The 26,219-nt window shown below is 39.0% G+C and overlaps 1 protein-coding gene across 1 annotated transcript; it reads left to right on the forward strand.

The window, feature by feature from the left end:
* Window positions 1-488: 488 nt before the first annotated feature.
* On the forward strand, window positions 489-4,666 carry LOC105032731 (sugar transport protein MST6). Its single transcript, XM_010907262.4, has 4 exons — window positions 489-738; window positions 839-1,161; window positions 2,829-3,458; window positions 3,970-4,666. The coding sequence occupies exons 1-4, from the start codon at window positions 606-608 to the stop codon at window positions 4,447-4,449; spliced, it is 1,566 nt and encodes a 521-aa protein (XP_010905564.1). The 5' UTR covers window positions 489-605; the 3' UTR covers window positions 4,450-4,666.
* The last annotated feature ends 21,553 nt before the right edge of the window (window positions 4,667-26,219 follow it).

Consider the following 26,219-nt stretch of genomic DNA (forward strand, 5'->3'; position numbering starts at 1 on the left):
ATACATGTATAATAAATAATTTAGGGTTTTGAGGGAGGGGCATGGTAAACGCTATGGCACTCGGTTATAGCGGCACACGTGAAGCTTTGGTCCCATCATTGAAAGGGAAATTGGGATATAATTATAGAAGTAGTTGTAATTAATTACAAAGTGGCCATCTTAGGAAATTCCGCATGCTTTTACAGCACCGATCAATTAGCTAAGGAAGTCGGCAAATCAAGATTAGGGCGTACCGAATTAATTAATTGCCATATATTTTCAACAGTATCGACGACTGCTGGGACGCTGGAAATAAGGAATCCCTCACTGTTCCAAACCGACGGTCGAGATCCGGTCACCGAGAGATCTCTTCTCACACTTTCCAAACTCGGCGCGTTGGCGATCTGAATCGCCTAGTTCCCGGATCGGGTGTACCCCACAGCTCACACAGCTTTTTCACCCCACTTTATGACTCACAGCTCTATAAATCCCCACCCCCTTCCCCTCTTCTCAAGCAGTCTCTTGATTCTCTCGCTCTCTCTTCTCCCTGTCTTTCTCTCTCGCGATCTTCTTTGTGGTTAGGGTCAGGGTTTAGCATTGTCCAAAGAGGTTGGAGGTCTTTAGCAATGGCGGGAGGAGCGATCGTTAGCACCGGGGCGCCGAAGGATTACCCCGGGAAGCTGACCTTGTTCGTTTTATTCACCTGCATCGTCGCGGCCACCGGCGGGCTCATCTTCGGCTATGATATCGGAATATCTGGTAAAAGGAAGGCTCTCTTTTTTTTGGATCTTTTTAGGCTTCCATTGCTGGATCCGACGAGATTTGGGTTTTTTTTTTTATGGATTCTCTTTTTTGTTAGGTGGGGTGACTACGATGGATCCGTTTCTTTCGAAGTTCTTCCCGGCGGTGTATCGGAAGTCGAAGGAGAACCACAGCACGAACGAGTACTGCGCGTTCGACAGCCAGGTGCTGCAGATGTTCACGTCGTCGCTGTACCTGGCGGCGCTGATCGCGTCCTTCTTCGCGTCGGTGGTGACGAGGATGTTCGGCCGGAAGTGGTCGATGTTCGGCGGCGGGATCACCTTCCTCGTCGGCGCCACCCTCAACGGCTTCGCCAAGGACATCCTTATGCTCATCCTCGGCCGCATCCTCCTTGGCATCGGCGTCGGCTTCGCCAATCAGGTTTTATTCCAGAAAACAAAAATTTATGGAATTTCTAAGATCGGAAGCGAAAGTGCTTGTTTGAATCTTTTTCTTTTTTTCAGTTCGTTATTTTTGTCCTATTTCCGACAAGAGAGAAAAAAAAGGTTCCGGTTTGTTGCTAGATCCCGGGAGAACAAGGGTTTTCTTTTTTTTTTTTTTTTTTGGGTGAGAACAAGGGCTTTCTTTCTGGTGTCATATCTCCCACTATTTATTCGTTTTATTGCATCAAAATTTTTACGGAGGTTTTTGTGATTTTATTTTGGCATATTAATTTGATAATAGTAATTTTAAAATAGAAGCCATTCAAACGAGAGAGTAGGTCCGAATATGTCTTGGTTTCTTCGCATCGTTGGCCCACGTCGCTTCTTAGTCCACCAACTGCTTTCTTTATGGAGAATATTAAAATATGGATTATATAGGGTAAATTTAATAATAAAAAAAGAGGTATCAAACTATGGAATATATAGGATAAATTTAATAATAAAAAAAAGAGGTGTTTTGATATTACTACACTATTATTATCGGAGGACAATGCTGTGATCACGTTATCATAACCGTGGTAGAAATATCATCCTCTGGAGAGCCATATCGCACAACCTTTTTGTCTCCAAAGACAAGTGACAAGTGATCTGCTGTCTGCCTTTGAACAGCAAATACCCTTCTAGCATGTGGGATCTGTCTGAATTTCTTTAGACGGTTTTCACTGGGTGATTGCTGTTCGGAAACAGACACCAAATCCCAATTGATAGAAAAGGCCTTCCGTCCATCAAGAGAGTCAGGAATCAGAATCTGTCAATTGGGCTTTTGGAGTCCAGCTCGGGCCTCCGTATTGCATGCACCAGGTGACCGCGTCAAATCCCACGGCGGATAACGCGCCACGCTACCCCTTGAATTGGCCTGGTTCACTTGCACCCGGTGCATGCAATAATTTCTCCCAGCTCGGGCTTTTTTTAGGCGAATTTTAAGAACCTTTGTCTTTTTGGTTTTTGGGGCATTACATTTCTAACCACCTTTTTTTTTTTTTCCTTCCTTCTGGCATAAAGTTACAATCTTTTACTTTGTCTTTATATCCTTAACTTTTTACTGAAATTATTTATCATAAGATAAGCTTGGAGGAGGGCTTTATTGTTGTCCTATGTGGCTGTGTCTGAACACCACCTCTGCAACTTCTCTAGTTCAAAGTTCCCAGCTTATAAATGTTGTTTTTTGGGTCCCTTTCACCTATAAAGAGAGAATGGGCTTTCAATAAGTCCAAGGGCTCGCAACAAAAATGCCAGAGGCCGAAATGCGACGTAGCCTTTTTTTTTTTTTTTTATTGAAAATAATATATTTTGGTTTTGATATAATATATCTAATGACTAAAATGCGGTCCAATGCATTTGCTTACCAGACATGCTTATTTTATTACTGTTATTATACTTCCAAAGTCCAACTTTTTTTGTCTTTTTGATCATTTTTTTTTTTTTTTGTAGTAGTATCTCAATAAGAGACAATTCTTTGTGATTATTTTCAAAAATTGCATCCACATCCTTGTATCCAAACGATTCCTGCGTTAGAGGATGCTTCTCTAATTTCTTATACGCTTGTATGTGGACATAAGTATTCAACTGAGTCTATCGTGTCTCCTTGTTTTGATGGTGTTACAGTCCGTTCCGGTGTACCTTTCTGAGATGGCCCCAGCCCGGTTACGTGGAATGCTCAACATTGGCTTCCAATTGATGATCACCATCGGCATCCTCGCCGCCAATCTCATCAACTATGGAACGTCCAAGATCAAAGGTGGATGGGGCTGGCGCCTAAGCCTTGGTCTTGCTGCCGTCCCTGCTGGCATCATCACCCTGGGCTCGTTATTCCTTCCTGACACCCCGAACTCCCTCATCGAGCGTGGCCATGCTGATGAGGCCATGCGCATGCTCCGCCGCATCCGTGGAACTGATGACATCCATGCGGAGTATAACGATCTCGTTGCCGCCAGTGAAGAGGCGAAGCTCGTGAAGCACCCCTGGAGAAACATTGTTGCGAGGAAGTACCGCCCCCAGCTTACCATGGCCATCCTCATTCCCTTGTTCCAGCAGCTAACTGGCATTAACGTTATCATGTTCTACGCTCCTGTGCTCTTCAAGACCATCGGATTTGGAGGCAATGCGGCTCTCATGTCAGCCGTAATCACCGGGCTGGTTAATGTGTTTGCTACCGTAGTCTCCATCTTAACCGTCGACAAGCTTGGCCGGCGGAAGCTTTTCCTGCAGGGTGGATCCCAGATGCTTGCTTGTCAGGTATATTAACAACCCATTCATGAAACAAAGTCATGGATTGCGTAAATGTTTGATTTTAAAATCTTTTATTGAGGTTGCTGCACCACTGGTAATGACATCATCAGAATTCAAAGAGTATCTTGCCTTTTTGGGTTAAATTTTCTACAAAGATGCCCTTTTTTTTGTCCGTTCATCTCTTTAGTTCTGGACTATTTGTTTCTGAAATGTTTTCTATGGAGATGGCTCATGTGATTGTTGAAGGTCAGTTTTTAATCTTTGTTTTATGATCTAGTGTCAATATAAACTATTGTGTGAGCAACTAGAACATAATCTATTTGGATTGACGCAATCATTTATTCATCACTTTCACTGGCATAATGTGGATCATTCAAAAATAAATATGCTGGAATTTGTAGAGAATCAAGTATCTTAACACCAACTCTATTTGATTTCACAAACAGGCCAGTTATAAATCACACATATTATCTCCTTTTCAGTGCATATGCTAAGACATGGTTGTTTTTCTGTGTAGATCATTGTCGGAACACTGATTGCAATCAAATTTGGGACTAGTGGAGAGGCAACTCTTTCCAAGACCTATTCAGCTTTCGTGGTGTTCTTCATTTGTATCTATGTTGCTGGTTTCGCATGGTCCTGGGGCCCCTTAGGGTGGTTGGTACCCAGTGAGATATTCCCGCTAGAGATTCGATCAGCTGGGCAAAGTATCAATGTCTCTGTTAACATGCTTTTCACCTTCCTTATCGCCCAGGCGTTCCTAACGATGCTCTGCCACATGAAGTTTGGCTTGTTCTACTTCTTTGGTGGGTGGGTTTTAATCATGACCACTTTTGTTGCTCTCTTCCTTCCAGAGACTAAGAGTGTGCCAATTGAAGAGATGATTTTGGTCTGGAAGTCTCACTGGTTCTGGAGCAAGTTCATTGCTGATAATGACATCCACGTCGGAAGCGACATTGAGATGGCCAATGGCATTTCGAAGGCTAGGTCTAAGTGAAATCAGATAGACTGACCTATAAATAGGTCGTAGTTAGCGGTCTGCTTCTTTCAACCAAGATTTGAGTTGTTTGCTTTTTAATTGTTTTTTTCTTAGATCCAGTTTTTTGTTTCTTTTTGATGTTATATACGGTATCAATCAATGTTTAAAGAATTAAGAGACATCAGTAAAGCTTGGATCATTATATGATTATTATGATGATGTGAATTTTCTGTTCTGCCGCTCCTTTTCTTTTTGCTGAAGCATCAAAGAAGTTGTTGCACATGGAAAAATTCTTATCATGGTACCAAAGAGTGTGCATGCAGTTAGATGGTTCTTGTTATGGACCCTGTTAGGTAAGATGTGGACTTCTTATAACCATTCTCATCTATTCTTAACAGAGATTCTTTGCTATTATATACTGATCTTTAAAATTACCTTTGAATCCTCAACAAGCTCAGATTCTATTCTGGTAGTTAGGTATTGAAAAGTTATATGAAGCTACAAACTTCCCAGTTGTGTCATTCTTCTGAAATTTTATAATCAGGATCTCAAATATTAGCTTTGCTTTTCCCTTTTGTTTCAGCTATCAAAATATTAGTTTTCACTTCTGCAAGTAATGTTAGGTTTCCAACATAGAAATTTCTGGTCAAAGTTATTGTTTTCCTGTTAAGAGTTTCTGTTTAAGTGTATATTGATATTTGTAAATGAGTGCTAGGCTTCCAGCTTTGTAATTTTCAATTATCTTATATCATATTTGGCTTCTAGTTCCAAGAGATGCAGTTACTAGTTTCCCTTCCAATATTTGCAACTGTTGTACCCTATCCGATTTGTGGCACTGCAGATGAATGTCTTGGTGAAATAAGTCACATGTTTGCTAATACCCTACCGACAATTTTGCGACCGGTTTCCATGGAAATATCTCTGCTTCTAGATCTGTCATTCAAGAAGACGGCAATCTAGTTTTGCATCTTTCAAATTTCTTTTCATATAATCTATACTTCACCTATCCATTATATGATTTTATGGGTAGAAGTCCTGGTCTTTCAAATAAGATGTTGGCTTTTCTTTCCCACCGGACGGTCCAAAATGCAGAGCATGTGCTATGATATGTTTATGTCCTTATCATTCATTTCCGGCCAATTCTTACCTTCGGGAGGTGTTTGGTTGGAGCAATTGAGGTGTGGAATGGGAAGCAAAACGGATGACTCTCATTCCAGCTATTTGGTTGGAAGGAATCCCATTCCGATTTTTATTTCAGAGAGGAATAGGAATGACCTAATTTTCTCGTAACTGAATCCGGACCATCCTCAGGGGAGTCAAAATCTTATTCCATCGGAATGAGATAAAATTAAGAAAAAAATACCTATCGACGATGGAGGTTTCCTGAAAGGCGTCAGGGTGGAAGGTAGCGATGCAGATGTCGGAGCGGCTAGTTTAGCGGGTGTAGTCAGAGGCGTGGTGGAGGAGGTGGTTAATGATGGAGGGAGAGCGGGTGAGAGCCTGGTGGATCTTCATGTAGGCGCCGTTGGGGTAGGTGAAGACGTCGGTAGCGCCCTTGTGCTCGAGGGCTTCGACGAGAATATCCACGCCTTTATGGGGCTCATCGGAGAAGAAGCGACAGAAAGGGGAGGGGGCAACGGTGGAGGGGGTGGGGGAGGCATCCAAGGCTGGGGAGGGGAGACGAGAGGGGTTGGCAGCGCCGAAGCCAGAGGAGGGGAGGAGTTTTGGTGGCGTCAGGGCCGAGAGAGGGGAGGGGAGGGAGTTTGGTGGTCGGATGGAGCCGGGAGCGGCGTGATCGCGGGAGGAGAGTGGGGGGTAGGGGACGTGCCTTCCTTCCTTCACCTCTCTTCTTTTTTTTTTCCTTTCATTTTTTTTTCTATTTTTCTATTTTTTTCTTTTACTTTCTTTTCTATTTTTCATAAAATTATTTATATTTTATATTTTATTTCATAAAATATTTCATCTCTTATTATTATATTTAATTTTTATTTAATATCAATTTTTAAAATAATTAATTTTTAAAAATTTTAGTTAAGAATAAAAATAAAAATTTAAGTTGACTCCGATTCCTATCTTTGTATGAACCAAGCAACAATAATGGAAATCATCCATTCCGCTCTGATTCCAGTCACGAACTAAATGCTTTGGACGATTAGGCTATTCCAATTTCGATTCCAATCTATTCTGATTTCAATTTCGATCACGGGCCAAAAACTCCCTTGATTCTTTGAAATTGCAAGTGTGGTTGGACCATGATTTTACTAACCCTGTTACTGCTATAATAAAATGGCCATGCTCCATGGCCATTTTTTATATATGGTTATCTGGCCAGCTCTATTTGTCATCACTTGCTAAAACCACTTTCTTGGATCCTATAATGGCCACAACAAACAATGGCTTACAAGCAGTGAATAATAAAATTATGGTTTTTTGATATTTACAAATAAGCTTGTATTTAAATAAATAGTTCTTAAATCTACTCTATGGATACCACAGTAAAAGTTAAGCACTTAATTTAGTTTGTATATGTATACAGTGTGTCTTTCAAATAAGAGTAAGATCCTGTTTGACTAAGCTTTTAGATTATTAGAAAGTACTTTTTGACTCTTTAAAAATATTTTTGGATATTATAATGATATTTAATAAAAAATCAAAAAGCTGTTTTGGTTTTGTCAGGAAGTTGAAAAGGTCTACTTAAGAAAAACTCCATTTTGAAGCTTTTTCTAAAAGCGCTTTCTAGCTAATATAGAAAAGTTGTTTTAACTTAAATAAATTTTTTTAATGATCGAAATATCTATTAACAAATCTCATAATTACATCTTATATCATATCATATTATATTATTATTTTATAAATATAATATAATATAATAATAAATTAATATTATGATATATTATAATAATATAATATAATCTATTATATTATATGATTATTACATTATAATTATAATAATATTATAATATAGTATAATATTATATTATATTATAATACATTATATGATAATAATATTATATAATAAAATAATATTTAAAATATAATAGCATTTACATTATAAATATATAATATAATCTACTATAATATTATTATATTATATTAATATAATATAGTATAATCTATAATTAGATTATATTAGATTATAAATTATATTATAATTATTATAATAATATAATATTATATTACAATATTATGTGATATTATATGATAATAATATTATCTAATATAATAATATTTTAATACATAATAATATATAATATTATATTATATAATCTTTCACTATACAATATCATATAATATCTTTTATTGTCATTTTATTATACTAAAAGTATTTTTTTATTTTAGTTATTAAACATATGTTAAAATTTTAAAGTACTTTATAAATATGATTATCAAATAGTAAACAGCTTTTTATAAAAATTCTACTCTTAAAATTCTATTTCTCAAAAGCTCTATTACTAATAGTAGTCTCAAACAGAATCTAAAATGCCTCGATAGCATTATAGCAGGCCGTTGTTTAAAAAGCATTCTGTAGACTTTTTTCGGCTCCAAAGTAGTCCAATCCATTTTGTTCCCTCACGCTTCGCCGGGATTGATTTAGGTTAGGAAATACCTAGAGTATCTTATTTATTGCTCTATCATCCATGCCCCCCCTTCGTCTAAGATTTTATCAAATTGAGAATATGTAATATGCAAGATGGAACTAGATTGATGCCAGTGTGGTTCGCCTTGTAATCTGCAGCTTTCCTCACACATTCATGGCTTGTTGTCTCCTGCAACGATTGAAGTGAAAACCATCATTAAGCTTCTAAGCAGCACCAATGAATGCTTTAAACAAATACAATTTGTTGATTAATCTGTTTGCAGTATAATAGAATGTCGTTGCTCATCGGCATGACAGCTACCCGCATAACCATGTAGACTCATCCGTTATGTATAACATGGGGCATGGTCAGCCTATGGGTGAGGACATGCCACTCCACCGCCGGCAAACCTAATCCACAATTGAAGTCATCTTATTACATACCCATCTCTTTGCCACTTTTTTTTCCTAATAAATGTAATCGTATTCCTCGAGTGATGGAAATCTTTGCCTTTTCCTTTTTTTTCAACCACTTTAGCTGCTTTCTTTTATTTTTCCCCCTTTTTCTACTCTCCTTCTCAGTAAAGATATGGTTATATCATGTAGCTAGGGAGGCTTGGATACACCACATATGGTCTCTATAGTGCAGCTTGTGAAGGTGACGTCCTTTTAATTAAATGAAACATGCATGGTCACACCCAATACTTGGAGGGCCCAATTTTCACATGTCAAACCGAAAGTTTTGGGCGTGGATTAATGTTTATATGTGAGTTCATGAAAAAGCTATGATGGGTGAGTTGTTTATCACGCATTTCCAATGAGAAAAGGGAGAAAAAGTTGCATGGCAGCGTAGGTTCAATACAAAGTGCTTGCTTGACCCGTCCTCCCCAAGTCCAATTGGATTGTGGATATATGGTGTGGATAAAAAAATGGATAAGAATGTAGTGACGTGGAAATTCATTGTAATCATGCAAAAGTGGACTTGAAAAAGTTTGACATCACCTCGTGACACATCGGCAGGATCTAAGATGTCATCATTACTCCATACCTTCTAGATGAGCAATGATTCACCGAATCCGTATAATTAGTGTTTACTAACTGGCCATACTAAGCTAGTCCAATTGCGAAGCAACAAGCATAAATATGCATTGCGCACCTTTTCTTTTTACTAATCATCATGTATGTTGCTTCATGATTGGACTGGTTCACAAACATGAGCAAAACTTTTTTTTTACTTTTTGCTTGCCATGGTACCGTAAGAATGCAAAAGAGACCCCGACGCCTATGCACAGGAGGAGGGGATTGTAAGGTGAGTGGCTTCAATCTCTTTCATCAGCAACTAGTGCACTCTTTGTTCATCCACTGTGATCAAAAATTGGTAAAGCCCTTCCAGTTGCACCTACGCATGAAATGAACAAAGAGAGAACTTACGTAAGAGTTGTATGTAAGACGAGTACAAGCAATAGCTGGTTTAAAACCTAGTTGTACCAGAACTCATTGCTAAGGGGGAGTATCTAGTAGATTTCACTATCCCCAGGGCGTAGCTTCAGGCAGATATCATGTACGTGAAACTAACCCTAGGAGCAGATGACATCATCATTGAGGAGGACTCAACCGCTATTGTGTGTTGGTTATAGGAGCAGACTAGGGCAGCTCAGGTTTACTCGCTGTTGCATAATACTTGGAAAGCATTGTGTATAATACTAGCGTGTTTAACAGAAGGCAAATAGTGCTGCTAATTAGGTCACCTCGATTATCATGGAGCACTCGGATAGGATCTTATGGATCGATGCTTAAAGTGCCCCCTTTGCCTTTTCGCAATGTTTTATTTTCTTATTTTTAAGGTTGTATTAATACTAGACTAATATGATTATCCTAATTTATCAAAGAAAAATTCTTTCTTTGATTAATACATGGACTCGACTAGCCATCTAGGGTTACCTTCCAATGTCTCATACAACTGGAGATCAAACATAATAAAAGAATACCAAACCTGGTTGTATCTCGGGATATGCCCCAGGCCTACTCCAAGTCCATTGAGATGGAATCCAAGCCTCTCTAACTTTGGAGCCTAGATGGTCCCCGTCATTTTCCCAAGGTTGCTCCCCAGGATGTAAATGGGTAAGCCCAGTAGTTATGCCAGCTCTATCGAAAATTTTACAAACCCCTGCCCTGCATTTCACCACTAATTCTTCCTTCTTGATTGGCAAACAGAAGAGAGAAAACTAAAACCAAAAAATTCGCATTGAGGTTGTCTATAATCTTTTCAATGAAAAATTGGGTACCAATGAAACCACCGGACTGAGCTTCTGATCGGTTTTGTTGTTTGCTAAAATGATTGGCATAAATGGTGATTTTTGCCAAGGAGTTCCTACGAATTAAATTAAATGGTCAGCAAAGATCATAGAATCAAACAATGAGCATTTTTCCCCATTTTTTTGTGGGGGGGGGGGGGGGGGGGTGTGCTTTGAGGAGCTGATGGGTTCGGGTTTATGGAGGGAATGGGCGAGTGGATCGTGTTACCTGACAAAGTATCGGACGAGCTCTCTAATGTGTTTGATGAATTCCCATCGCTTGAAGGGTCCAAATTCCTGGATGACATAGATAGGTGGAACAAAAAATAGATGTCCTCTTACAGAATGTATGTTTTTGGGGAAAAATTAATTGAAAATTTGTGAATCAACCATAGCGAACATAGGATTGTTGTGAAAGTGACCTGCCAATTGGATCAACCGTTTTCTATAGAGAGTGTCCGAAATGATTTGACAAAGTCACACTAGATGCGGATGCGGGATCTTGACCCCACACCCATTTTAGAGCACCAGCTCGACTAACCATCCAGATGAAGTCCGTGATGAATGCCCACGACTAACAACTTTGATCCAAAAATTGATGGGTAGTTTTTCCTCTAAATGAGCAGCCAGAATGTGGCAAAACGATCTAAAGAATTAGCCTAACAAACCTACAGATTTTGGCCAATGGCCTACAGTTAAATCTCCATATGAAAAAGATACAAAGGAGACCCTCAGGTAACAAAGACAAGCTAACTCAGCTAAGAAAGAGAACTAGGAGAGGAGCACTGTGCTTTATGACACACACACTCTCTCTTTTTTCTGTTATTCCCAAGCTTTGACTAACTAAAGCATCGGAGGGTCCCTCGCTAGAGCACCGCCAGTGAGTGTAGACTCTTCTTGCAGGTTCCCTTCAGTGTCACGAGTCCCAGACGACGTCTAGCTCTAGCCACATTAGCATCTTTTTGGAGTCTTGCAATAATAGATTGGTATTAGAGGAAGGACTTTAGTCCCCTCGAAAGGAAAGAGAGCATTGTGCGGATAAGAGTATAAAACTTCATCATCTCCCACCGACATTCTCTCTATCACAGCCAGAATAGTGTTGCATGCGGGTCCATTGTAGTGCAATCTCGGCCACAATAGATCCGCCACTGCTTGACGTCCTGGCTCACCAGATCTAGGTGCTCACTGGTGCCATGCAGCAACTCGACGAGTAACGGAGCAGCAACAGCAGCACGTGGAGTTGAATCCCCAAGCAGCTCCCTCCCATCGCAGTCAGCGATCTCACTCCCAAAGTTTGAGATCTGCCTCGATGGCACTCCCATCATGTTCATGCCTTCGTAGCTCGCTTTTCCTCCCGTTGGAGCTTGAGGGAGGAGGCATGATCGAAAAGCTCTTCCTCTATTAATGATTCAACCTCGACCTACTTTCTTAGGCTTGAAAGATCTTGACAAGAGGAGGAGCTCAAGAATAGAGTTCAAGACATCGAGCGCGACTTGGTGAGGTCTAGAGTGGGCCTCACTGGAACAACGATGGCCTTAATTTCAACTCCCAATCACCATTCTCACAGACCATCTAGGCGAACCGATCCCAAATTGATTTAAGGTACCTTAGTTGAAGCAGTATGATGGCTCCATAGATCCCTTTGCTCATCTGTAGAGTTATAGAACCCTCATGATGCCGTAGGACATCTCAAATGTCCTCTTTGTAGGATTTTGGCATCTCGAATTTGACCTACAATAAACAAGCCCACAGCAGCGAGGCCCAAGATAGAGAAGCCCAATGCACGTAGGTCCACAAGCTTGGCCTAGAGGTGGGCAAGTGAGTGCGGCCCGCTGGTGCACGCAGGCCCACACATAGGCACGTGGCCCATAGTGCACACCCAAGCTCGAGTGCTCGGTTCACTACGCGGTCCAAGAGGGGGGAGTCACGATTCACCGCACTCTTCATTATGGTCTATCATGCAAAGCATACGATCGAACGGCTATGTGATCGACCAGATATGATCAGACGGTGACGACGGCTCTGCCGGTGCGATCTGATGGCTGAGACAGTGAGTGGATGCTAGTTTGCATGTTCGAACGGCCACGAAGTGACATGGGCATGATCAGACAGTCGGAAGGGTTCTTGAGTCATGTTAGAACTCTGGATTCGATTTGGAATCGATTTGGACCTTATAAAAGGAGGCAAATGGGTTGAGAGAGAGGTGTAGCGGCTTATAGTGGCTCAAAGAAAGAGAGGGCCTCCTAGAGAGTTGATTGAGAGCCTTTTGTAAAGATTTTAGAGCTTTTTATTGAGAGATTGATATATGAGAGTTGAGAGAATGTGATCTTCTCTTGTATTTTGTATTTATTTTTCTCTCATAGTGAAGCTTGCATGCCCCATAAAAGTAAGTCTTGAGCTGATTCACGTTATTTGATTGTATCTTTTGTACATCTCTCTTCTTCCTTCCTCCTGTGGTATCTACATCATAACCAGCATTTGCAATCTTAGGCAGGGATCCGTATTCTGCACTTATAAGGGACCCTTCCAACAAGTAGTATCAAAGCATACAGTTGTCCAAATTGTGACGGTGTTGGTCGAAGTCGGAGAAGATGGAGAAGATAAGCTCAATCAAGGTAGAGATCCATCAGTAGATGGAAAGAACAATTTCTCCCTATGGCAAGTGAGGGTGAAGCATGTGCTAATCCAACAAAGGTTGATTGATGCTCTCTTATGCGAAGAAAAGCTGACTACCATAAAGGAGAAGGATTGGAAGTGGCTTTAGATGTAGGTGGTGAGCACAATCTACTTGTACTTGATGGATGACATGGTGATCCATGTACTTAACAAGATTTTTCTGATAGCGATGAGGACGAAGCTCAAGAAGATGTATATGGTGAAGTCATTCACCAACGCTCTTTTCCTTTAGAAGCAGTTCGACCACCTATGGATGAGCGAGAGGCAGAGCGTGTAAGAGCATCTCAACAACTTCTAGAAGATCTTCTCAGTGATCTCCTCAGCATTATGAGAAGATTGAGGAGAAGACCAGAGCGTTGATCTTGCTTTCATCACTTTCTCCTTCTTTTGAGTCTTTGGTGACTGCTCTTCTTATGAAAAAGAGCACCATTAAGATGGATGATGTCACTTCTATACTTTTTCAGAATAAAATTTTTAGATGGAAAAACTGAGCTTCAAGGTCAGACGGTGACTCGACTTTGACGATGACTGGAGGTGGTAGTGGCAAAGGACGAAGCGATAGAAGATCGCAAGGTGGTCAATTCAGATCCAAGTCGAGGGAGTTCAGCAAGATCAGATGCTACCGATGTGATGAGTTGGGACATTAAGTCAGAAATTACACATAACTCAGAGATCAGACGAAGGCTATAGTGGCAATGGTCCATGGTAGCGACACTAATGAGACTGATAATGAGCTTGTGGTTCAGATGAGGTATCTACTTTTTTTTTCAGTAGATTTTAGATTCGGTATGTTCACATCATATTTGTTATAGAGAGAAGCTATTTGACTCTCTAAAGAGTAGTGAGGATACTGTATATTTGTCAGATGGATCGAACTGTACGATCAAGGATACTGGGACAATCAACTTGCAGACACATGATAGAGCAGTGAGAAAGTTGGGTGAGGTCCAATACATATCCAGTTTTATGAGTAATCTGATTTCACTGAGCAGACTGGATTCAAAAAGCTATAAATGGAGAGCTAATAATGAAATATTAAAGGTTGTGCATGGCAGTAGGGTTGTTATGAAGGAGAAGAAGTGTGGAGGACACTACCTCTTGGTAGGGAGCTCAGCATGAGGTGGAGCTTCAGGTGCTAATGAGAGCTCAATGTGAGGTGGAGCTTCAAGTACAGATAGATTGGGTATGAGATAGGAGACTCGAAAGGATGACAGGTGATGTTGCAGAGTGAAGTTTCTATTACCGTAGGAGACTGTCTCGAGCAGGTCTCAGATCGGCAGATCACAGCACATGATGGAGATAGGATCGAGCGGTCTGGCTCGACTCCCATGTTTGTTTATCTATGAGCAGCCAGACATTTATCCTAGGGCATGGGAGTGAGATCATCTAGAAGTTTTCAAAGGTATATGGAGGTCGAATATCAAGTCGAGATGGAGATTGTTGGATTTTGATACCTCGAATTTGACCACAGTAGAGAAACCCACAGCAGTGAGGCCCAAGATAGAGAAGCCCACCGCACGCAGGCCTACAGGCTCGGTCTGTCAGTGCATAGGCGAGCACGGCCTACAGGCGCATGCAACCCACAAACACACATAGCCCGCAAGCATGCGGCCCAAGCACGAGTGCTCGATTCACTGCATGATCCACTGCGCAGTCTAGGAGCACGAGAGTCATGGTCCACCATGGTTTTCATCACAATCTATCATGCAGAGCACGTGATTAGATGGCTACATGATCGAGTGGGCACGATCAGATGGTGACAGTGGCTCTTTAGGCACGATCTGAAGGCTAAGATGGTGAGCGAATGCTATTTTGCACTTTTGAACAGTTAGGGAGTGACGCGAGCATGATCATGTGGCCAGAAGGATTCTTGAGTCCTGTTAGAACTCTGGATTCGATTTAGACTCGCTTTGGGCCCTATAAAAGGAGGCGAGGAGCTGAGAGAGAAGTGTTAAGGCTTGTAGTGGCTCAGAGAGGGAGAGGGCCTTCTAGAGAGTTGATTGAGAGCCTTTTGTGAGAATTTTAGAGCTTCTTATTGAGAGAGAGATTGATATATGAGAGTTAAGAATGTGTGATCTCCTCTTATATTTTATATTTATTTTTCTTTCATAGTGAAGCTTGCATACCCCGTGGAGGTAAGTCTTGAGTTGATCCATATTATTTGATTATATCTTTTGTGCATCTCTCTTCTTCCTTTCTCTTGTGATATCTACATCATCACCAGCATTTATGATCTTAGATGGGGATTCGTGTTCTGTATTTGTGAGGGATCCTTCCAACACTCCTTTGCCTCACCTTCCCTACCATCCTTAGAAAGTCAGCCTGGGCATGGTATGCGAGACTCCAACCCAGGTCCATTTATTAGTTTGTGCAGCTCAACAAGCTATTTGTTATCTACTTTGATAATAGTCGAGCTCAGTCAAAAAAAATTGATAGCCCTCTCTCTCTGATAAGAAGAGGATAAGTCGCTACGTGACTATGTCGTATATTTCAATGTCGCCATGTTCGAGGTGCACAACCTTGATGAGTCTGTAGTAATGTTGGTGCTCAAGCGAGCACTATGGAATAAGCATCCCATTTTCTTTCTCAACAAAAATTTTTTGAGAGACTATGCTGACCTACTGGTTTGAATCTGGAAGTATGTACAGTAGAAGCCCGGATGGTGCACAAGTAGATGAAAGGAAGGAAAACTTCTAACAAAAAGAGGGGTTGGAATGATCCTCAGGCAGCCCGAACCAAAAGAGATCCCTCCCAATTAACCACCAAAGAGCTGCATACCAAGAAGTCCGCCTTGATGATTCTAGCTATATCCCTCTGTTCGCCCCTTGATCCTAAATCCTGATGCAGATTGCACATCAGAGGTATCTACAGTGACTCAAGCTGATGAAGATTTTTTCGGACAAGAGAAGCAAGAGAAAGTACTGTCATTTTCATCATGACCATAACCATGACATCGAAGAATGCCGCTAGCTCAAGAATGAGATCAAGACATTAATTCAAAGAGATTACCTCAGCAAATATATTCAAGAGCAACGGAATTAGGCCGTCGATGAAGAAAACAATGACAATAAACTGATGGGCAGCGTCATCAAACCATTTTTGGCTTCATCGATAGTGTGGCGGGCAAGAGACCAAGTTAAAGGAATGATGCTCGGGAGGCATTATTTTCCCTTTTGATGATGATTTTTGAGGGAAGTGCATTCCTCATAATGGCACTATCATCATACAATTGACAAGAGCATGCCATGATGTAAATAAAATTTCAATTCATAATGAAAGTCTGATCGACATCTTGCTTCATGATGCTCTTTGAAGAATATAATTGCCAGCTGACCCAAGGGAGGCAAAGGTAGAGCTGAGGCAAGGTCAAATGAGGCTTGATCTCGACAACAGTGCCCCTGAGGTAGTCTCGAAAAGATCTTAGGATTTATGATGACCCAATGAGGAGCCAATCCCAACCCACCTCCTGACTGGCTAAATCATTTAGTCAGTGGGCTTGCCATATTTTTGTGGGGTCTACTCTGATCCTCGAAGTCTTACTTATCGGAATAGTCGCAAATCATCGCTCTTATATGCTAAGAACTCTGGTGAGACCTTGGCTCCTTAGCTAAAGCTATGGCGCCATCGTTGTCGAAGAACAATATTATGCCATCTCATGATATTATAACTAGTTCTGCAACAAACCAAAATGCTTTCTTAGCTACCTCATAAGCAACGACATATTCAATTTCTAAAATCAGCAATGATCGATTATTCGAAACTCTTTCAATTTTTTGAATCTCATTGCATAAGAAAATACATCCTGATGTAGACTCTCTCCATCAATATCAAATATAAAGTTTGAATTATGAATCCATGTGTCCTTAATTTTTCTTCTCCTTCCTAAGACTATGAACATATCTTAAGTGTTTCTCAAGTACTTATAAATATTTTTCATAGCTATCCAATATTCTTAACCTGGATTCAATCGATATCTGTTCGTGATACTCACAGTAAGATGTATATCGGATTGTATGTATAGTAAGGCATACATGAGGCTCCTTTTAGCCGAAGCATAAGGGATCTAGCTCATGTACTGAATCTTCTCAAATATATCAGAACACATCTTCTTAGAAAGATCAGTCTCATGCCTAAAGGGTAGAAACTCTTCTAGAAGTTATTCATGCTGAATCCTTTCAGTACCTCCTCTATACATATTTTCTATGAAAGATTTAACATCTCCTTAGTCTATCTTATAGACCTAGATCTATCTTATAAATCTTTATTGGACACTTCTCAAGGTCCTTCATAGAGAATTTGTTTAAACAATCAAATATTAAACCGATGTTAGTATAGGAACAACTTTTCTAATCAGGAGGATATCATCGATGTACAATATGAGGATTGTGACAATGCTTCCACTGACCTTCTTAAAAACACATGTTTCCCTCAAAAAATATTTGATCACATCAAAACTATATTCTTTATCTCCTTTGAGAAATTTTTTCTCTACGTCTTCTGCCAAAATACCTAAGTATCTTTGAGTAAAACAAGAGATTATAAGATGAAGGAGGGACTATATGTACTGGCTCAACATGAATAGATTCTATAGGTTCTATGACTTATTGTTCTTAAGAGACTTTCTCTTTAAGCTTAGATTTTCTTCCACTATTTTTTTCTTGGATAAATTATTTCTTCGAGAATATAGCATGTTGGATCACAGTCACATTGTGATCCTTTAGGAAGAAAGTATTCCTAAAATCCTTAGGATACTCTGAAATAAGTCTCATAGATCTAACCTCTAACTTGTCTACATGTCAACACTTGACATGGGCCGAGCATCCTAAACATTTCACATCTCATACGGTGTGATAAGAAAAATTTAGAGAAAACTCTTATTCATTAAGTAAAGCTTATTCTTAAAAAAAATAAAGGAAGAAGTGATGCTCATCATGGATCGGATTATATCGAATAGAGTCCTATTCCTACTCTCCATACCCTGTCAAGTTGAGGTGCATCAAAAAGAGTCAATTGTGAGACTATGTCATTCTTTTGAAATAGATTGAAAACTCTCATTAAGGCATACACCTTTTCAATCTCATCAAAAAATCTTAAGAATTTTTTAAATTAATTTTTTTACTTCATATCTAAATTCTTTGAACTTTTCAAGATTTTTGATTTGTGTCTTACACATATACCCATACTGTGAACAGTCATCAATATAAATAATGAAGTAAAGAGAATCACCTTTTGTCCAGCTCATCAAATGGGCTACATACATCAAAATATATTAGGATAAGTATATTAGTGGTTTCACCTCATGTCCACAATGGGTGGTTTGGCCGTCTTTCTTTGAAGATAAAATTCATAAATCGAAAATGACTCAAGAGTCGATGAGCCTAAGAGCTCATGCTTTTTCAATTTATTTATTCCATCCTCTCCATTATGATCAAACCTGAGGTACCACATATACTTCAGATTTATCTCATCCATGGATCTTTTAGATCCTACGGCACTCACTATCTGCTCAGATACTAATATCAAATAGATCCAATAAATCTTTTAAAGATATGTCCCTTATCTTTTTCTCTAGATTCTTTAGGTATACAGGAACCATTCTCCTTGAACTCTTCAAGGTCCCATCGGTAGTCACTAACTCAACTAAGGTGCAATCAATTTTATGCATATGATAATTTACTATAAACTTTCATATGAATTGATAAGGGATTGCCGGATCAAATCTATTCGTAATTTCTTGTACTTGGATATACTGAGCTTTTCAAGCTCATCCAAGTCCTTAATCATTGTCAAACAGTGACTATGAACTGATTGCGCTTTGATCAAATATCGAATAGTTTGGTAACACAGAGATATCTTGATTAGCTCAACTTCTCAAAATCGAGGGAATCGAGTCCCCATGCTGGACCCCTCATAAGGACGAAGCCCCGAACCTCTTGAGGCTCGGGGATTGAAGGTGTTTCAGTGTCCGAAGAAGCATAAAGAGATCCTTTAGGGCTTCTTAGAATTTAGAGGTTCCACAGATGCAAAAGCCTTAGGAAACTCGAGTCAACACCTTACCCCACCATGCCACATGGCACTCCCTACCCATGGGTCAGTTGAAGCAGAGGCCACGATAGAGAGAATGATGAAGCTAACACTTTGGGGACCCTATCAGGCTACATAGCATTCCCTGGCCATAGATGGGTTGAAGTGGAGGTCACAATGGAGAAGATGAAGGCACTAACATTTTGAGGACCCCGCCAGGCCACTTAGCACTTCTTATCTATAGGCAGATCGAAGCGGAGGCTATGACGATGAAGATGAAGGGACTAACTCTTTGAGGACCCTGCATGGCCAACTGAGGTAGATAAAGGCTAACCCTTCAGAGATCTCGTATGGCCAACTTAGGCCGATAGGGGCTAACTCTCCAAAAACCCTGCACTGCTAGTAGAAGCTGGCAATGACAACGCAGAAGGGCTAACCCTCTTGAGACCCCACCTCAAATAAGAAGAAACTTTAGAAGATACATGAAGATGGTATTGATAGAGAAACACTTCATTCAAGAGGTTCGTACACATTCAAGCAAGGCTCATTATAACAAAAAAAAAGATACAAAGTTCAGACTTAATTGGCTTCTATGAACTCAACCGATATACTCGAGCAAAGAATCGAGCACCACCCAATGCCATCTTCGACAATGCACATAAGGAGAAGCACTCTTTTGATGATCATTAAAAGATATCAGGGATGGCATGATCGATTTTCTCTCAAAAATCCATCTACTTTTAAAATATTCCTATAGAGAAGGCCAGAAGGCTACATTGGGGAAGGCAAAAGACAACACCTTAAAAAAGTCCAAGATCTTTCTACAGAGGACAATGCATTAGCAAACTCCAAGGGACTACCGTTGTGGCTCCACAGTCGGAATGATTGAATTTTCTAATATCTCTCATGCCAAAGCGAGACGCTCACTGGTGTGTTCTCTTGAAGTGCTCTGTGACTAGCCAGAGGAAGGAGAAGACTGCCTAGGATAGAGAAAAGCTCCAACAATCTCTTGACACCGGACGAGGCGGCACCACCATGACATTGTGAAAGATAATCTAGGCAAGATTAGTCTTGAACAGTAAGACACTTATTTATAAGGGGGGCAAGCCCGAGTACATTCAAATGCCCTACTGATGGTGCAACAAGTATCACCATCCAAAAGGCTTTAGAGACCATGTCCTTAGGAGAAAAGAGCCCCAATGGTTCTTCCCAATGTATCGTCTTTATCAGATAGTACCATCATTAAAGGCCATGCCCCATTAGACTCCTAAGTCGTATGATCCGCCACCCCACGACCCTAAAGATGGATCATCTTTTTTGATCCATGAAAGGTGGTACGACATCCGCCAGTGTCTAGTATCTAGTGCATAAACAAGTCTATAATTTTTTTCAAAAAATCCACTTGCTATATAGTACTAAAGTAAATGCTTTGATGAGGGTTAAGAGAGATCTTGGCTTGGATATGAAGACCGACGCAGCTGACCCATCCGAACCATCCGAGTCCTTGACCATGACAAGGGCCAATTAGCACAAATATCAGAAAGAAACAAGAGACTTCATTTGAAAGGTAAACACAATGAAAATATGTTTTTTATTAACCAAGACATTTATTACAAAATTTGTCAAAAAGAAGGTAACAAAAATAAATACAAAAAAGAAGAAGAACTAGCCTTCATCCAAAGAGAACTTCCCAACCTCTTCATCATTATTCCCGAGATGAAGGCATCTCAAGTTCAATTTTAGGACCATGCATTGCAGGCGTGCCTTGAAATCCTAGAATCCCTAGATGAAAATGATCGAAGATGCCTTGATGAGTTCATTCTCAAAATCTATCGAAACCTTATACTCCTCGATATGTTTGAACCTAACCTTGACAGTAACCTCTACTACAGCCTTAGCGAATCCCTCTTTGCCTCTGGGCGAAGAAGGATCCACCCCGCGGCTTGCCAACCTGCTTGAGAGCTTAGGGGGAGGCTAGGCCTAGCCCAAAAGAAAAAGAGCCCAAAGTAACTTTGAGGTTATTGACACAACAATCTGCGACAGTCCGACTAACTCATCCCCAGTCCCCATCAGGTTTATTCCCGATTCCCCAGGGATCGTGATAAAGCGAGAGTAGGGTTGGATACCTACGGACCTAAAGAACCATCAAGTTACTCTTAAGAAAAGGCTGCAAGGGTTGGATACCTAAAATTCTTGAATTTATCATGCATCACTAATTTTGAGGAGGCCTATTCTTGTAAAGAAAGAAAAAATGAATATGTAGGACTTGTGTGGTTCATGAGAAGTAGAGGGAGAAGAGGTAATTTCTGAAAAGTGGAGAAAAAGGCTCTTGTTTGATTGAAATTTTAAGAGGAGAAAGAATGAAAAAAATCTTTTTCTATAGGAAGATATTTTGTACATTTCATGAAAAGTAAAAATCCATGAGGAAGATGGGTTTTAGAATTTTTCACAAAATGAAAATCGATGATGCTTTTCTCTTTCTAAAAATATCTTTTTAAAATCCATGACTAAGATTTTGCAAAATATCGATAGATGGTTAGATGATGATAATTTTGTAAATATGTGATTAGGGAGCAGACAAATTCTTAAAAATATCATTTAAATATTATCCTCATAAATATTAATATAATATTATTAATATTATTCTAATATTTATATGAATATAATATTAATATTAACATTATAATATTTATTATATTTTAATACTATTTTAATATTTATACTAGTATAATATTTTTATTAATATTAATATAGTAGTTATATTAATATATTGATATTTATATTAATATAATATTAATATATATTAGTATTATATTAATAAAATAAATTATTATGATTTAATATTATAATTATGTTAATATAAATATAATATTATTATTTATAAAGTTTAGGAGCAACAATATATGGTCTTATATCTATTAAATATATAATAGGTATTCTATATAGTTTTTTCGAAAAAATTGATACTCAATCAAATATAAGACACTATGCAATAAGTTGCTTTTATATGGTTAACCAAATATTGTCAAAATTTTATTCTCAGAAAATAACTTCCTAAAAAGTAACTTTCTTACTTTCTGAAAAAAAAAATTCTTCTTACAAACCAAACGAGTTCGTAGATTTTTTTTCTTGCTTTAATATTGTATTAAGATGGAATTAACTATCCATATATGCTTGGAAGTCACTTCCATGAAGGATCAAAGCAATACCATCAAAAGATATAAAAAAGGGATCAAAGCAAGCTTTTGGGTAGAAATAGTTATTATGTTAATCACAATTTGAGATTCTTCTTCAATCTCTAATTCAAATTACTCCTAGGTTGTGTGAATAATCATATCTGCTGGCATTCTTGTTTCTTTTTTCTTTTTTGTTGTAGGTTACATTGTTTATTGATGTTGTAATAGTCATAGCTTGAATTGGCTACTGTCTTGTTCCATCGCAATATGATATAAGTATTAATCTTTATAATTATTTAGCATTTTGATGCTTTTAAGCTGACAATTAAATGACTGCCATAAATACTAAGCTTAATCATCTACCACGAATTTTTTTTTTGGTAGAATCATCTGCCATGATTACCAAGAGGTGTAATGGTATATTTTATTCTGATTTTTATGACAAATATATTGTTTGCTGCTCTTCTGTATGATTCAAAATATTCAGTTATAAATAGGTTTATTAGTTCATGGTGAGCAAAGGACAGATACAAAGGCATATAATGCATACAAGATTTAGACAAAATTACAGTAACATCTCTCAAACTTTGATCTATTTATACTAGGATCCTGTAAAAAAAAAAATCAAATGGATCCCAAAATTAAAAAGTTACAAAGAGGCCCAGCCATCTATCTCCGGCCTAATAGCATTAATAGAAAAGATGAAATGACTAAAATAACCTTAGTTCTCTCTCCATGATGGGTTTGTTCAGCAACATTTTTTTTCTTTTTTTTCCTTCAAATCTTTTTCGAGCCTTTATGGATGCCCACCTCCTCCCCACTCTCCATGCCGCCACCTCTCACTGGTCTCCGTTGTCGCCTTTCTTCCAATCATCACCGATGTCGACCTTCTTTCTCCAATCTCCCTCGGGTACTTTCTTTGCCATATATTTCTGAAAAAGAGAAACGTTGACCTCCTCCCTGCTCTTCTCACTGCCACCTCTCATTGGTCTTCATTGTCGCCTTCCTCCTCATCATCACTGGTGTCCACTTTCCCCCTCCAATCTTTCTCAGGTGCTTTCTTTCCTTCAAATCTTTGAAAAAGAGAGATACCGACTTCCTCCTACTCTTCTCGCCACCACCTCCCACTGGTCTCTGCCATCACCTTCCTCCCCATCGTTACCAGCATCAATCTTTCCCTCTGATCTCTCTTATGTACTTTTCTTCCCATAGATCTTTGAAAAAGATAAAGAAATGAGAAGAAAAAGGAGAAAGGAAAAAAAAATTATCAATCTATGCGGGAAAAGGTTATGCCTTTTAATTTTTCCACCCTTCCTTGGTTTCGTTGATTTTTTTCTATGTTTTTTTCTAGTTTTTTTCTATTTTTTTTATTTTCAAAAGTCTCATTCAGGCCATGTATCGAGCTCTGATAGTGCCAAAATAAAAAATTTATTAGGAAGATACTTATGATATTTTATAAAATTTAACCTCTCAAATGACCCTCACATCATAATGTTGCCTAAAGGAGACAGACAGTTAGGCCTCTTTGTAACTTTTTTTTAAGTTTTGGAGTCTATTTGAAATTTTTTCTTTTAGGATCCAAATATAGATGGGTCAAAATTCAAAGGTGTCATTGTAATTTTTTTTAAGATTATAATATCATTCAAAATTGCACATCGAACAATTTAGAAGCTAATGACATGGGCATTCTAGACCTTATCTTGCTGATAATCATATAAAGCTTATTTTACTGTTTTCCAGGTCTTTCCATCTATGTTTCAGATCCTCTAACCTACAGCTTGAGTGTTCCCTTCTATGTTTCAGATCTTCAACACAATCTTAATGCAATCTCTAACTGAATCTCCTTGATTTCTGTACATTAAATCGTATCATTACTATAATTTAGAGCATACAAAGGCCCTTCCTGCACTTCTACTAGAATATACAATTTTTGGATCAAGCATGTCACTCACATACGCAGCCAACAGCAGAACCAGGGTGTTTAGGGGATTGTAGAGTGGAACAAGAAATTCAGAGCATAGCCTAATTGGTTAGTATATATCCATAATTTGTCCCCCACTTTAGAAATTCACCATCCCCCACGTTTCCGCAGAAAAGGATGATCTCCTATAATTGTGGACTGTAGAGTTATTTGTGGATTCGAACTTGGAATGGGTGCGAGTTTGTTATATTCGCTAAATATATAGCAATTTATGTCTTTAGGTAATCATCAGTACTGTCCATATGTATGGTGGTGAATTGTTTATTAATGCTCCAAAGGAGAATAGAGCATGGGATGAGAAGTGACAGTCGACTAGCTAAACCGGACGAAGTGGGATTATTCCTACAAGATTGTACTCAGTTCTTTTCCAACTTGGAATTGAATTCTATTCCATAATGGAGGAAGAAAGGAAACTATGTTTCACTATATTCTTGAACATTCCCATTAGAGCAGGGATTTCATTGATAATTTTACTCTTCTATACTATGACCAAATTAATTACTACCACTAAGTACCACGGTCCTATCTAAGAAATCTCCATCCTTATTGTTGGGTAGTCTCTCCTAGTATCAGATTATATCTCCTTAAAATAAAATTAAAAAAAAAAAAAAAAAAAGAAAGAGAGAAGAAGAGTCCAAATAAGATTCTATTAATTGTGTCTATTTAATATGGGCAACGGTGGAGGGCGTGAAAATCAAAAGAGAGCCGAGCATGAAAGCTTTGGGACAGCACGCGGAAATCTTTGAGATGCAGAAAAATCAGGGGGCGGCAACAGGAAAGAAGGAAAAAAAAATTGAGACCCTTTTGTTAAATGATTGGATAGTTGATCGCATTTTAAATTTAATAAAATTTTAATATATTATTTCAAATATCAAAAATTATAAATTAGATAATTTTGATCTTTAAAATTTTTTTTTTCAATAATTATTTCAAGTATCCACATATTTGATGAGATCTATTCCTGTTTATTGTTAAAACCTATTTTTTTAGTGATGATTATTATTTTTATTATGGAGCCAAGATTTATTCTTGATGCACTACAAGAAAAAAAGTTATTAGCGACAGCTATTGGCGATGGCAAAAAAGCCATCGCTAATAGCTATTTTTATCGATAGATAATTACGACAGAAATCATACCTATAGTTAAAATCGTTAGACTTATTAGCAATGGTATTTTCGATTATTAGCGACGGAATGCTGTCGCTATAAAATTAAATTATTACTAGCGACAGCTTTAGCGATGTAAATTAGCTGTCACTAATAACGTGTCCTAAAAATCCACTAGGTCCGCGACGGGCTCGATTCTATCAGCCTCTTCCCCTCTCCTCCCCCATCTCTAGTCCTCATTTTCTCCCGCCTCACCGTTGGAGCCCCCGAACTCCTTCCCCTAGCCCCCGCACCGTCGGAGCCACTTTGGATCCAATGTCCCCCTATGAAATCACATGGGCCCGAGCCCGCATCCCCGAGCCCGCATTCTCGAACTCCCCCGTTCTTCCTGGAAGCCTCCCGGAGTCGTTGTCGCGTCGCCTGACCACCCCCCTTCTTCCTAGAAGTCTCTCGGAGTCATTGTCGCGCTTCCCCGACAACCCTCCTTCTTCCTGACCTCCCCTCTTGTTCCCCTGCCACCGTGCCCCATCATGCCCTGTTGAATCGGCCCTCCCCATCGCCAGATCTGCCATGCCCCACCTCCCCCTTCTTCCCCTACCTCCCCCCTTCTTCCCTAGCCACACCGTCGGAGCGATGCGCTGTCGGACTCGGACCGCCACCCCCCTTCTTCCCTAGCTATGTCACCGGACCTGCACCCTAGTCTTCCCTGCCCGGTGAGCATTAGTGACAGTGACGGTGACGGTGACGAAGCCATTGCCACACCCCATTGCCTCTTCTTTAAATTTTAAATATTTAAAATTAGATTTATTAGATTTATTTAATTTAATAAATTTGAATTTAAATATTATTAATTTAAATATTAATGATATTTAAATTAATAATATTATTAATTTAAGTAATATTATTAATAATTATTTAAATTAATAATATTATTTAATTTAATATTATTCTTG

This window comes from Elaeis guineensis, chromosome 6 (genome assembly GCF_000442705.2).
Source record: "Elaeis guineensis isolate ETL-2024a chromosome 6, EG11, whole genome shotgun sequence".
Classification (NCBI taxonomy): domain Eukaryota; kingdom Viridiplantae; phylum Streptophyta; class Magnoliopsida; order Arecales; family Arecaceae; genus Elaeis; species Elaeis guineensis.